The sequence below is a fragment of the Petaurus breviceps genome, unplaced genomic scaffold (genome assembly GCF_028583685.1).
Source record: "Petaurus breviceps papuanus isolate PSGF00001 unplaced genomic scaffold, PetGlider_PUasm1.0 90919, whole genome shotgun sequence".
Taxonomy (NCBI): domain Eukaryota; kingdom Metazoa; phylum Chordata; class Mammalia; order Diprotodontia; family Petauridae; genus Petaurus; species Petaurus breviceps.
Genome location: NW_027187378.1, coordinates 30,478,773 through 30,493,010, shown reverse-complemented (window position 1 = coordinate 30,493,010; position 14,238 = coordinate 30,478,773). Strand labels below are relative to the sequence as shown.

Sequence of the window (14,238 nt, the reverse complement as noted above, 5' to 3'; positions counted from 1 at the left end):
CCAAGAATTTCCCAAGACATTATTCCTAGGGTTACCAGGGGAAACTGTGGAATTTGCTCCCTTTAGACCTCTAAAAAAAGGCAAGATTCTCATTTGGCTGGGACAGAGGTTTGTGCAGGCCTTCTTGGAGGAAGGAGGATGACCTAGGTGACCTTTTGCCATCCCTTCTAATCCTAGGCCTTCTAAACTCTGCCCAACCCACCCTTCTCATTCAATCTTTTTTTTTTTCGACATACTTTTATGACTCCACAGCTCCCCCTGGTGCCAAACTAGACTGGAATTCCCATCTTGACCAGCTGGGGCACGGAAGGTTAGGAGAACGCCAGAGAATGTCATTCACAGTCCCAGAAAAGGGCTGTATGAGGTCCTGTCTTTAATAATCATTACCATTCAGATAGCACTTTAATGTCTGGAAAGTACTTACAGTTATGATATCACTGGAACCTCACAACCGCCCTGGGAATGCCGTCATTGTCCCCATTTTACAAATGAGGAAACTGAGGCCGGTGGCCAGTTGTGACTTACCCAGAGTCGCTCAACCAGGAAGCGTCTGAGGTCAGATTTGAATTCATCTTCCTGACTCCAAGTCCAGCACTCTGTCTAATAGGCCACCTAGCTGCCCTCAACCTGTCTGTGACCTGCCCTGGGCACACACTCCATCTCAGGCCAATGGGCTGCTTTTGTCTTTCTCCTGGGGGAGAGCCTTCACCCAGCCTGCTGGCCCTCCTTGTGTTCAGAAAGGGTGCTCATTAATGCTTATACATTAGTAGTTCCCGGGGGAGGCATGCAAAGAGCCAATGGGCTGCTTGGCTTTTTCTGGATCTTTTCTGCTCAGGCAGAGGGGCCATTTTCATAACTATAACTGATGAAGATGTGACTCAGAACCATCTCAGACCTTTTAGAGCCTGGCGAGGGGGAGGGGGCTTCCAGGTTTGGAATTTAGGCAGCAAAGTCTATTGGAAAGAACAGATTGGGAGGCCAGTCACAGTTGTTACTGGTAATCAGCTAGGGGATCTTAGGCATGCCACGTACACGGCTCTATGCCTCAGTTTCCCTGCCTATAAGGCACCGGACTAGACAGATGATCTTTAAGATCTGTGCCAGCTCTCCAATTCCTGGAGGAGCATTGTAGCCCTGTTTTCCAAGAAGGGGGATTGCAACACAGAGTGTCCCTCAATCCCAATTCCTTTTGGCTTTGGAACAGGATTCCTGAGATCCCTTTCCTGAATAGATCTAGTGACCCCTGAGAGTGCTTCCAGGTTTCCCTTTTAGATAGGAAAGACATATAGACCCCAGCCCACAACCCTGCCCAAGGAAGGAGTAGGTGGGGGCTCTGGCGGTAGTGGTTTATTGATGCACATTGTAAGCACAGCACAGGCAGGCCGTCAGCAAAGGTCAGACACATGGGCTGGGGCAGAGGGGAAGGACCTCTTGCTGGCTTTGTAGTAAGCAGAGGGAGCAGGAAGGGCCAGAAGTGTCTGTGTCCTCTCCTCTTCCAAGCATCTCAGAGCCCAATCCATTCATCCCAGCTACCTTCAGCCCCATCCCAGGGACACAGTCCTTTAGCCACTCAATCCTTCCATCTGGGGATAAAGTTGTCTTGTTTTCAGAAAAGTATCTGTACTCCTTTGGCTCGGTTATCTCCTTATCAGCCTGACTTAAGCTCTGACCTCCCCTTAACTACCCATCCCCAAGAAGGGATTCACCTGCTCTTATGTTCCTTCCTAGGAGTCTATCCCCTGACCTGTGATCACGAGTAAGTAACAACTATGTGAAATCACTGGGAAGCCCTGGGTGGCTGCCCCACACATGGCATGTTTTCCTTGGGAGTCCCAAGTAATCCAACAAAAGGGGGACACCACATCTAATTGGGACCTGCTCTTGCAAAATCCAATGGGCCCTGGTAGGCTCTGCTGAATTCCTCCAGGTGAAAAGGAAAGGCCTGGGCAGGTGGTTGTGGGAGAAGCCACAGTCTGACTTAGGCACAGGTACAACACAGGCACAGCACCATGGCAAACAGAGGGAGAAGCAGCCTAGCTAAGGATGGTGCCAGGGGCCCTGGAGGAAAGAATGTGGCACTCCAGCTCCATGCTGGCCCTGACTGGGGTAAACAGTCCGTTCCTGGCTGGAGAAAGGGCATTTTTGAGTACCAGTGCCTCCCTTACCCCTTGCTCCCCATCCTCAACCCCAATTAATTATAGTCTAAGTTCTGCTGCTTTGGGACAAAGGGGCAGGTGCCTTAGGGCACGTCAACTCCCAGGAAGGAAAAAGAAAGGGAAAAAAAACGAACAAAAACAACAGCTAAGTGCCCACAAGGCATAGAAAAGAAAGAAGGCCCCCATTCTGAGAAGCAGGAGGCCCCGGGGGGAGGGGGAGGGTAGCCATTCCTAGGGATATAGCGGGGGGCAAGGGACAGCCAAGGAGTCACATTGAAAGGAGACTATTTATAGAGGAAAGAGGTCTGGGCCTGGATGTAGGGGCTGCTTAGGGGATAGGTATTTGAGTTCCTGGCTCAAAAAAAGACATGGGGGAGTTTCACGGTTGGCTCTGGGATTAGGTGGGCTGGGGCTGAGGAGAGGAGCTCTCCAAGCTCCCTACACATCTTTCCTGGAAACAAGCATCAGGAAGATAGAGCCTAAAGAGTCTCCACGGGGGCTGGGACTGAGTACCAGAAGCCCTATCCAAGACTAGGGCAGTACTACCTAGTGGTAGGTAAGAGTAAAGTGGGAACAGCAGAACAGGGAGACTAGAAGAGAAAGGAAACCTCAAAAAAAAAAAGCCAGCCCACCCACACCTGGCCAAAACCTTTGCCAAATCCATCGGACACAGGGTGGGCCATGCCTAGGGAAGCAATAGCCAGGCCCTTCTGGACAAGAAAGGATTTTTGTGACTTGCTTCCAATGGGAGTGAGAAGCTGCCAGTGCCAGCTGAAAAGGGGATACATTCACCCATAATTCCTCTATCCCACTAGTGCTGGGAGAGAAGGTGAGAGAGGGTAGCATGGTATAGGAATGGGGGTCAGGAGGAGACAAGAGAGAAGCCCAGCTCCCTCGTCCAATGATAACTGATGTTCCCTCCCATAACCACTTCTCCCTTGTCCTCTCCACATCGGTCCCCTCACAACCCACCCCTCCTCCCCCCCAGCCCCTAGGAGTCCCTAGCGCCCCACACTGATATTACAGGTCTTGCAGCTGGGGTCCTTCTTGGCATCAGCAGTGGAAAGACTCATCAGCTGGTGTCCACTGATTTCACCCAGAGTGCCAAGCGACAGGTCGACGGGCTCCGTGTAGATGAGCTCCAGGATGAGGTCCTGGGCATGACGGAAGATCAGCTCCCCATCCTCCACACTGCAGGTCAGGAATTTGTTACAGGCAATGTCCAGAAGGGGAAGGCGGTCCCGGCAGAACCGGTCACCCTGGGAGCCTTTGGGAGCCAATACCAGAATGGCATAGTGGTAGGCTGTGTACATACAATAGAAGTCCGCAAAGTATAGGTTGGTGCTGGGGTTGAAGAGGCGCTGGGCTGGGATCTGGAAGCGCCAGCGGCCATATGGGGAGTCCTGAGGGGGCTGGCCTGTGTTGAATTCAGTGTTGCAGCTGAAGAAGACACCATGGAGCATCCCACTGGTAGGAGAGCCATGGCTCCCACTGTTGTCCTTCAGGTAAGGCTGAAGCATGTTCCCACAGTGAGTCCTGCTGGGCCAGGAGGGAGGTTGGGGAGAGAATGGGGTCTGTTAGCAGCCTGTTGCTGCTTTGTGGGCAAAAGAGGAGGAAAAATCTTGCCCCAGCAACCAGGCTCTGACATCCTGATCACTAGTCCCTTCAAGCCAAATGTAGATGCCTAGCACATTCAAGCTGGAAGTTCTTAGAACTCAGAGGCGATCTAAGCCAAACCCCTCATTTTATAAACTAGGGAGATAAAAGTTCAGGGAGAGAACAAGTGGCTGGTCCAAAGCCAGGCTGAAAAGTACTTTACACACATCTCATCTGGTCCCCAAAACAAACCTTAGATGTGGGTGCCGTTGTTATCCCCATTTTACTGTGGGAGAAACTGAGTCACAGGAAAGCTAAGTCACTTGCCTAGGGTCACATAGCTGCCAAGTGTCTGAGTTTGTAATCTGAAAGTAGGTCTTCCTGACTCCACATCTAGGCTTGATATACTGCCCAGAGCTGCTACAGGGTCTAAGTGATACCTCCGCTCTTTTGTCTCCTAATCCAGTGTCCCTTCCATCGTACCTACCTTCCTTGCTTTCCCAGAGGCATCCTATCTTCAAAAAGATGCCAGTAGGTTCCCCATAGAAGTGGAATTGTGCTTAGCACTAAAGGATTAAAGGCACAATGCTTTTTGACTGACTGATTAAAACAGAATTAAAATTGTGGGAAGCAATGTGGTATACAGCAGATAGGGATCTGGCTCTGGGTTCCAATTCCACCTCTGATAACTACCCCTGTGACCTTGCATGAGTAACTTAATCTCTCTGGGCTCTCCTCACTTGTAAAATAAAGGGGCTGGACTAGATGGCCTCTGAGATTTCTTCTAGCTCTGGGTCTGTGATCCTGTATCATTCTCTCAGCCCTCTGTCCCTATCTGAAGCTAATACTAATGATTTTTTTTTTAACATTTAGCATATGACAGTGATATAGTCTACTAACCCACCACCCAAAGGCATGCACTTTTTAGTAGTTTTTCTAGCGGTGGGAGATAAATTAACATTGATGCTCTTTATTGACTAAGGGAATCAATTTGGAAAACGGTGGATCTGTTCAGTATTAAAGACTGAGATGGGGAAGAAAGTGAAGCTAGTCGGCCCTCACGAGGATCCAACCCATAACTTCAGTGGCACCGTGTTCTACCAGCTGAACTCGATGTAGTGGACACACACATGCTGGGTAGGGACCCCCAGGTCTCAGATTTCCTAGTCAGCTGAGGATGCCAAGACAATTCCAACCAGGAGTGCCTGGAAGGAGGGGATGACCCATGCATAGAGAGGTGGAAAGGCTGAGCCAAAAGAGGGAGCAGGACGAACGAGGGGGCAAGAAAGATATGCTCGGGGGGCCCAGGCCTACTGTACCTGGCATGCTGGAAGTACTCCTTGTGCTGGTTGCGGTAGAAGACAGAGAATCGGAGCATCCGCCCAGCAATCTGTTCAGCCTTCTCTTGCAGCTGGGCCAAGTGCTCTTTGGCATAATCTACAAGGAGCCCCAAGTGATCACCGGGGTTGTACCAGTTGGGGGCAGTGCTGTCTTTAAGCCACCCACCCTATTCTACAAATCCCCTCCCCCCCACAATTATGACCAACCAAATCCCCTGGGACAATTGGCTGGGCCCTGGATTTCTGGTGGGCTCATAAACAGGAGTGATAGGCAGACCCCAGCCATCAGTAAAACACTGATGTCGACGCTTTGGACATCGCTTAACACCCGCACCCCCAGCGATGCTCTTTTATTTTTCTCTTTTCAATGTCTTTCCCATCATCTCTCCTTCTCTTCTGTCCCTGAGGAGAGTAGCAGATCAAATGATCTGTGCTAAGTCCCTCAGCTGTGGGGGAGCTCCCCTTCTTGGGAGTAACTGGACTAGAAGAGGCCCCCAGACCACAGGACAGCATTTGGCTTCTCCATAGGGAGACATTTGGGGGTGTGGACCCTCCTGACACCCTTCAAGTCACACTAGTGAGTGAACCCTGGCATGGAGAAGGGAGATTTTATTGGAGAAGGCCAGCAGGGTGCCAGGTGTATGCACCATCCTCTGCTCATCCCATGGCTGCGTTTGGGTAGAATGGGCTGGATCCACAACTATCCATGAGAAAAGGCTGGGAGGATGGGGAGAGCTGCGAATTTGGCCCCTCAGAAGGAGGACTCAGGGAGCTCATCTGAAGAGGCTGTTGGGGAACCTTGCCTTTGGGCCCAGAGGTGAAGAGGTCCTGGCGGGGGAGCTGTTGGTTCATAAAGGTCCTTTTCCTACCTCCTGTGCAGAACTCAACTGTCTCGCTCCATCCGGAAACCAGGTACTCTCCATCACTCTGCTTCACGGCAGTCTGCACGGCTACGCTGTATTCTGTGCGGGGGCTCAGGAACCAGTGACCCCTAACTGTCATGGGCAGAGGCACTGCTTTTGCCACCAGTTTTGTGGGCACATCCTATAGGGCAGGACAGAAGAAGATGAGAAACCAGGAGTCAGGCTAGGTGGTTTCCCCACTCTGCTGCCTCCAGCATACCTGAAACTTCCCTCCTACTCACCAGGAAACCACCCCCCACTGGGGGGAGGTGAGGGATGGGGGTGGGTCTCACAAAATGAGGGCCCAAAGCTTGGGAGACTCACACCACCACCCATGAACTAACCACTATTTCCCCTCTAATATCAAATGTAATCATTAATGTAGCTCGGATTGTCCCCAGCATCCCCTAGCCCCCAAATTCCCCTGACATCCAGTTTTCTTGGGAGCTAGAGAAGAAAGACTGGTGGAGGAAGGGCCCTAAGGTTGGGGGCGGTGAGGCCTTCTTTTTTTGAGGAAGACTTCTCGAAGAGCACACCGCACTGCAGAGCTGTCTCCACGGCAACAGCAAATGCTAAGAAGCCGGGGAGGAAAGAAAAAATGACTTATGTTGGGGGGGGGAGGTAGAGGGATGGCAGTGGTGGTGGTGATGGTGGTGATGTTAAGCATTCAGTTGCTGTGGCAACTGGCCTGCCAAAAGACACCCAGATCAAAGGAAATAGTTCCAGGGGGGGATGGTGAGTAACCTGTTTTGATGTTCTATGATCATGTGGACCAGTTTTTTTTTTCCCACCTCCCTCTTCTCCCTTCCTTTTTCCTCAGTTTGGGAAAGTGGAAACCTTCCTTCTGTGCTCTCCACATTCCTCAGAGTGGAGATCTCCTCCTGGAGAAGAGAAATGCCTCACAGGTGAAGGAAACTGTGGGTAACACTGACATCTTCCCCGATAAATTGTGCTAGAGGGTGCAGGGATAGAGATAGTCTGGGGGTGAGGCTGCCTGCCATTGGTCATCAAGAACTGGGGTAGATGACAAGAACAATCCCCCTTTCCATGGGGACCTCCCAATCAACACCCACAAGGGGTTCCAGAATCTGAGGCTGGAGCTGGGTTTGAACTTGAGACTTGGACCTCAGGAGTAGTGTATCAATCCTTCACCTGACTGCTGGTCCCTGCTGGCTGCCCAGAAGGCTCAAGAACTACCTGAGGGGTTTGTGTATGTGAAGGGGTGAGTGTTCAGTGTTATTATTTCTGAATTTCTTCTTGGCTTTTCACGCTCAAAATAGTCCCAGGGGAAGAAGATAGTCACCCAACGTGCCACTTACTCACCCTATGCTTGAATTTGTTGGAGTTCTTATTCTCCTTCTTGTTGAGGTCAATGAAGTAATGAGTGACCCTCTCTAGGTCACTGCCCTCCATGGCCCAGGAGATGCGAAAGGAATCACAGGTGATGTTATTGATCTCAATGCTGTGTGGGGTGGACAGCAGCATTTCCATGCTCTCCTCTGGCTCAGCTCCTGTGGGAATGGTGGGGGGGCAGTCAATGCTATTTCCCTATGGATTCCCCAGGACCATCCCCTCCTATCACTTTCCCCACCACCACCCCTACCCTCCACCTTCACACATATGCAAACCTAGGTTCAGAAAGGGTGATCATTGCAGCCATGCCAGTATCCCCATATCCCCAGATCTGATCTGAGAGAAGCATTTAGGGAGAACCAGGGTTCTGTCGAGTGGGAGGACTCTCCTCCCCCAGCTTGGGAGGTAGGAAGGGTGCCTTCTCCCATTCTGCAGCCCCCCTGCAGTTCTCAGCTCTCTGCAGAGGGGAAGGCGTAGCAGACGGCACCTGGCAGGTGGCAGAGGCAATGAGAATGTTGCAAGCACAGGGCAGGACAGATTCTGAGCAGATGGAGCTGGGGAGGAAGGGGGGGTGCCTCTGGGCTAGCAGGCATCAAAAAAAGAAAGGGACAGTGATGGGGGAAGGGAGGAGATGATGGGGAAAAGAAAATGAAGGGGGATAGCAAGAGGTAACTTTTAGGGAATGCAATAGGAAGGGAGGAGGTAGATTCAGATAGATCCAATGGCCACAGGGGATATTGGAGAGAAGAAGTGGATATTCTTTTCTTTATCTCTTTTAAAAAATAGACTCTCATAACTCAGGTGAATAGCCCACCCTGTCCAGGTGGCACAGAAGTGTACAGGGCAGAACAGGTGTGCGTAGAAGGAGTTCCCAGATAGGATGTGGGTATCATATCCTAATGCCACAGGGAGCGCCTTTCCTCCTGAGCTGTTAATAGCCTTTCTTCTCTCCCCTCTGTCTCTCAGGATCTCTGCGTGTCTCATGCTATCACAATATCTTTCTCTTTCCCTCTTAACCTGTCCCATCAGTACCTGGTACATACTAAGTGTTTAATAAACGCCTACTTGGTTGTAGTACCATCTGTTTTCTTCCCCTTTCTCCCAGCATCTCCCCTACCCTTGTCTCTGTCACTTCACAGGAGTAATGTCAAAGGATAATCATGATAATCCCTATCTAAATCAGGCTTGCAAATCAAATCTCCTGAAGATAACTGCGTGACTTAGGTGACATGAGTATTGTTATCTCCCTTTAGCTAAGGATGAAACTGAAAGTGGAGAGAGAGCATCTTAGACAGATCTTTTCACCTCGGGTCAAAACTCAGGTCTTTGACTTTAAGGCTAATGGGACATCCCAGGGGTAAGGAACCTGTAGCCTCAAGGCCACATGTGACCCTCTAGACCCTTAAGTGTGGCCTCCAGACTGCAGGTTCCCTACCCCTGGGTTAGCCATCATGCCACAACTTTCCTTGCCTCTACAGCAAGAAAGTGATGTTGTTTTATTCCTACCCAGTTTCACCTTGCACCATCATGGGTGGTTTTAATTAGAAGGGGACACAGCAGAAAAAAAGGCGACTGTTTTAGCCAGGCATTGAGGATATCATCTATTGGTGTGACTTCCTCAGGCATAGGGATGCCAACTTCTACATGTGAGGAGGGAGATAGGAGGAAGTCTGGAGATGAGTGATTGGAGGGGCCCGGGTCTCTGTTGTGATCTCTCTCCCCTTTCTTTCTATTCCTTTTACCATCCCAGGCTTTCTTTCCCCTTCCATCTCCTCTCTTTTCCTCTCTATCATGGTGTATTGAAAAGAGTTCTGAACCTGAAAGGCCTAGTTTGAAATCCTACCCTTGGTGTTTACTAGTTACATGACCATGAGCAAGTCATTTAACTTTTGAGCCTCAGTTTCCTCAACTGAAAAAAATAGGGCAATACTACTTACTGCACAGAGTTGTTGTGGGGATCAAATGAACTAAAAGTATACTGTAAAGTATGGTGAATGTTAAAGTGCTATCCAATTTCTGGTTGTTATTCTTCCCTGGTTCACTTTCATTCTTCCATTCTCTCTCCTCTTTCCTCTTTCATTTGTCTTTCCTTCTTTACACAGCCTAGGTCCCTGCAGAAGGATGCCTGGTTTTCCTCTAAATGCAATGTCCTTGTCTACTCTGTTCATGTTCCAAGGACTTAGAAGGAATAGTGATGGATGGGTTTAGAGGGTGTGTTTACTTTGTGCCTATCTGAGAAATGGGTGCTTTTATTTTTAGCTACCTGTTCAGCTTATACTTTTCCCTTCAGTTAAGACTGCTCAGAGCCTCCACATTTAACTGTGAGATGTTTGGGCAGCAAGTACCATGTATGTGTATGGATGGGATAGAATCAGGCCTTTAATGGTGTTGTTTCTGTATTGTGCCTTGGCCTTTCAACTCCACAATACTTCCTTGCCACTTGTGAAGCTCAACCAGCTATCCCCGTACCTTGCCAGCACTTAACACGGTGCCTGGTACATAGTGGGTGCTTAATAGATGTTTATTGATTGGCAGCACCATTTGGATGTCTCTTTACAGAGTATGGCACATGGGTTGTTTATGAGCATGGGTAAGGATATGTAGATGTTAGGATCCTTTGGAAAACAAGCAGTTGAATGCCACCCAAGAGAAACCACAGGATTACAGAACAGAATATGCTGCCCTGGGAGCAACCCTAGGAGAATAAGCCAGCTAACAAATCACTGGGACATGACTGGTAAAACCAAGCAAACCTCTGTACCTTTTCCATGTATGCAGAGATGACTGCAGAGCCACAGCTTAGCCCTGGTATGTAACCAGGAGGCCCCCTCACCAATTTGTGTGGAGAAGGCATGAATTCCTACACTGATGCCCATATCCCTTCAGGTTCTACTAAAGGAAACAGCTGCTATTTAAGGCAGGGGAATCTGGAAAGTGTGGCCTTCAGTGTCAGGGCCACTACCCCTTCTCCTGGTTACTCTCCCTGCTCCCCCTAGGATCTGGGGAGGCTAAGAAGCTTCCACCATCCTTGCTCTGGGAGCATGGCTGATACTGGGAAAGCCATAAAGCCAGAGCTCCTGTGGATGGAGGGTGGGGGTGAGCCACTCAGTCTCCTACGCCCGGATAAGTTGGGGAAGGGCAGGGTGTGAGGGACAGGCTGAGACAACACCCTACACTTTCATGTATACCCACATACAGACATGCACTCTCACATCCACACGGCGGCATATGCGTAGATAGACGCTGCTCCCTACATACACATACACATGAATACATCCACCCATGTGTACGCCCTACTCTCCACAGCCTGCCCATACCAACTCACACGCTTCGACATGGCTACTCCAACTCCATGCAAACACAGTCCTCTATGTATTCCTATATCTTTTGCCTATGATGCCCTTCCTTCCATGTTTTAACAGTCCCCCATGCTTATCCCACCCACATAGCTGTCCTATCCACAGACGTCGTCATGTATGTGCATCTCAGCTAGTAGGATTTCTCACTCACAAATCGTATTCAGAGGTGAGTGTGTACAGCAGATACAGATGTATGACTCCACCTCCCCAAGAAAGCTACATGCATGTTGGTTCTCAAGAGCACACATGCACACAGGTCATGCCTGCTCTCCTGGTGCCCCCCACAGGCACATGAGCAGACGTGTGTGTGACTAGCTTGCCTCTAGACAGGCTTTAACAGTACACTGTGTGTCAGGACGGTGGCGAACCTGTACAGATTATACACCCACAGGAACCTGCATCTAAAAACACCCTCACACATGAACGTTTATTCTCTCTCCCACCTATCAATCACTTTCCTGCTTTACAGTTATACTTCCCCACATGGAGAGATGACAGGAGCACATTCCTCCCCCAAGGTGGGGGAACACCCCCACATACTTGTATGTGCACATATGATACATATAACACACCCACACCAGGCCCATTTTACAGCATATGGGCACATGCCAACACATGCCAAAGTAGCCCTCCACCAATAAACTACTCCCGTGCTCTTCACATGGACATAGGGACTCAGAGACTGATACGCATGGGCATGCAGGTTAAAACACACATATTGCCATGAACCCATATCCAGATACCATGTCCCCCTCCTGCTCTGCGCTCATATGTCTCTGTGCATCTAGGGAGCTGCCCCCCCAACATGCGCACATGCTGCGCACACAGGCACCCATATTTCTGCCACGCACATACCCAGAAGCAGCCCATATGCCAGCAGAAGGCTTTTCTCCCGACCTGCTGTGTCCCCATTGGCACCGTTCACTGCAGCAGCACTGGTCACGAGGTGACCGAGCAGTCTTGTGCCCTGGAGCCCGAGGCCAGTCCTCACTTTTACCATAAGCTTCCTGGGAAGGGGGAGGGGGGAGCATGCTATTTGTTTTACACACATGCCAGGGTGAGCATCCAGAGCAGCGCAAAGAGGACCAGACAGTCTGTAGCTCCTAACCACCCCCTCGCAATTATCCCAGTGCTTGTGATGCCCCCGGGGGCATCAGGTTGCTTCTGGGAGGGAGAGCACCTTACCTGTCTCCCCCAGGTACTGCAGAAGAAGACCTGGCAAGGACGGGGACACTGTCCGGACCTGATCCCCTGAGGGGCTAGGGCCGGCACAAGGCACTGCACTCCCGGCTTTACAAGCAGCAGCACTGGCTGGCTGGGCTCCTGGCAACTGAGGACCTTTCTTCCATGCGGCTTCTTCCTCTGGCAGCGCCTGTCTCTCTCTCTGGGGCACACACTGCCTGCTATCTCCAGTGAAACGTCCCCTAGCTTCACAGAGAGGAGGAAAAGAAAAATCAAAGCAACGTGGAGGGGAGAGAGCAAGAGAAGGAGAGAGAAGGAAAGGGAAAAGGGGAGAGAGAGAGAGAGGGAGAGAGAGAGAGAGAGAGAGAGAGAGAGAGAGAGAGAGAGAGAGAGAGAGAGAGAGAGAGAGAGAGAGAGAGAGACCAACTGAATCTGGCTCCACCAATGGGAACGGTGACTGCACAGTGTCAGGTGATAAAGAAGCTCTGTCCCTGCTCTCCCTGGGGCTGGGTGGGAGGAGGAAAGGGCAGGGAGGGAGGGGGTCTCCCAGGGAACGAACGAACAGAGTTGCTTTTGATGATGACTGACACCCTTTCCCCCCCCTCCCCATTCCTCCTAGAGAAAAGTTGCCCCTTCTTGGAGATGTCTGATTTGACTGCAGCCCCCAAACTTCAGAATGATGGTCCATAGGCAGAGAGGGTACTGAGTGGTCAGTTAGTCAATAAACACTTACTAAATGCCTACTATGGACCAGGCATGTCCATGATAAGTGCCAAGGATACAGAAAGATACAAAAGACAGTCCCAGCTCTCAAAGAGCTTGCAATCTAATGAAGAAGATAACAAGCAAACAAATACATACAAACAAGCTTATACAAGAGAAATGGGAAATAATTGAAAGAGAAAAGGCACTGGAATTAAGAAGCGTTGGGCCAGGAAGCCCCAACTCAGGGTTTCTAATTGAGGAAAGGGAAAAAGAGAAGAAAGAGTAGGCTGGGGATGGGATCCTATTGCTTGGGGCAGTTACCAATAGAATCCTGCGTTCTGTCCTCAGTCTGATTCTTGCCTGGTCTTGGAACTTTTCAGCAAGGGGTGGGTGGCTCAGTTTCCCTCCCAGTCACAGAACAAGGCAATAAGGTCTTCTGCAGAAAGGGGGCGGGGTGGTGAACTATGCTTGGTTGATGAGCGTCAGCTAGAAGTTAAGATCTATTAGGGAAAGGAGTGGGAGAAGCAGTAGAGCCAGAAGGGTGTGGAAAATACACAAGAAGCGTTGTGGGAGAACAAGCAGTTAGTTAACTGTGCCCATCCCTGTTAAAACTTTATTGTCAGGAGGAGACAAGCACAGGTCAATCTCAGGGTTTGTGCTAAACACACTCTCCTGAGCCCTGGGTGTCAGGGCACACACTCACTTCTGCAAGGAAATATTCTACTTGCCAAGAAATAAGGACTCTGAGGTGACACTTTGAAGAAAAAAATGATTTAGGGGATTGTAATCAAGCAGCTAGCATTGATGGAGAAACCACTATGTTGCCTAATACTATGGGGGGAGACCAAAGGGATATAATAAGATGTGGTCCGTGGCCTCAAGGAGTTTATAGCCTTGCTCCTAGAACTATACATATGAAACAGCAAATGAGAAACTGCATAATGATGCACAAAATCTGCCGCCCAGAGAATTAGGACAGTAGGAATTCAGAGACTGGTTCTATTTAATTCAACAAGCATTTATTTACTGTGTGCTAAGTATTGAGTGGGGGGATGCTGTGTGCTAAGTACTGAGTGGGGGGATGCTGTGTGCTAAGTATCGGGGGTAGGTGATGAAGACAAAAACTAAAGGTTTCTTCCCTCAAGGAGTCTGCATTCTTCTGAGGGGAGGGGCAGAGATTAACATGGACACAAACACAATTGATTTTTCTTGGGATGGATCTGTGATTTTAGTGGTTTGGGGAACTCCCAAAGATGAAGCTATCTCTCCCAACACAACAAAGGTACTGATTTGCTTGAGCCAGCATGTGGCAAGGCTGGAACTTTGAATGCCCATCTCCCTGACTTCTCATCTAGTATGCCTGGTATTCCTGAGTAAATACAAAGAAATTTAGAAGGATAGGAGAATAGATGAGAAAAGTCCCCTTGGATAAGTGGCATTTGACATGTGCTTGGGATTAGGTGAAGTGGAGGTGAGGAGGGAGAACTTTTCAGCTTGTGCATAAGAACGGGGGTAGGATGTGGAATCTTGGATACTGGGAACACTAAATTGGCCGATTTGGTTGAAACAGAGAGTGCATGAAGGACCAGGCAAGACAGACTGGAGCCAAACTGTGAAGAGCTTTAAATGCTAAACTGAATTTATA

At 49.7% G+C, this 14,238-nt stretch overlaps 1 protein-coding gene across 2 annotated transcripts; it reads right to left on the bottom strand.

The window, feature by feature from the left end:
* Positions 1–1,332: 1,332 nt before the first annotated feature.
* Positions 1,333–13,103, bottom strand: PHYHIP (phytanoyl-CoA 2-hydroxylase interacting protein). 2 transcript variants are annotated; one of them, XM_069075707.1, is made up of 6 exons: positions 12,915–13,101; positions 11,892–12,134; positions 7,318–7,505; positions 5,962–6,136; positions 5,072–5,189; positions 1,333–3,692 (listed from the first exon to the last, which is right to left on the bottom strand). In XM_069075707.1, the coding sequence occupies exons 3-6, from the start codon at positions 7,483–7,485 to the stop codon at positions 3,158–3,160; spliced, it is 996 nt and encodes a 331-aa protein (XP_068931808.1). In that variant the 5' UTR covers positions 7,486–7,505; positions 11,892–12,134; positions 12,915–13,101; the 3' UTR covers positions 1,333–3,157. The 2 variants fall into 2 exon arrangements, with proteins under 2 accessions (XP_068931808.1, XP_068931809.1); XM_069075708.1 differs by lacking the exon at positions 11,892–12,134 and having other exon boundaries at positions 12,915–13,103.
* Between the last annotated feature and the right edge of the window lie 1,135 nt (positions 13,104–14,238).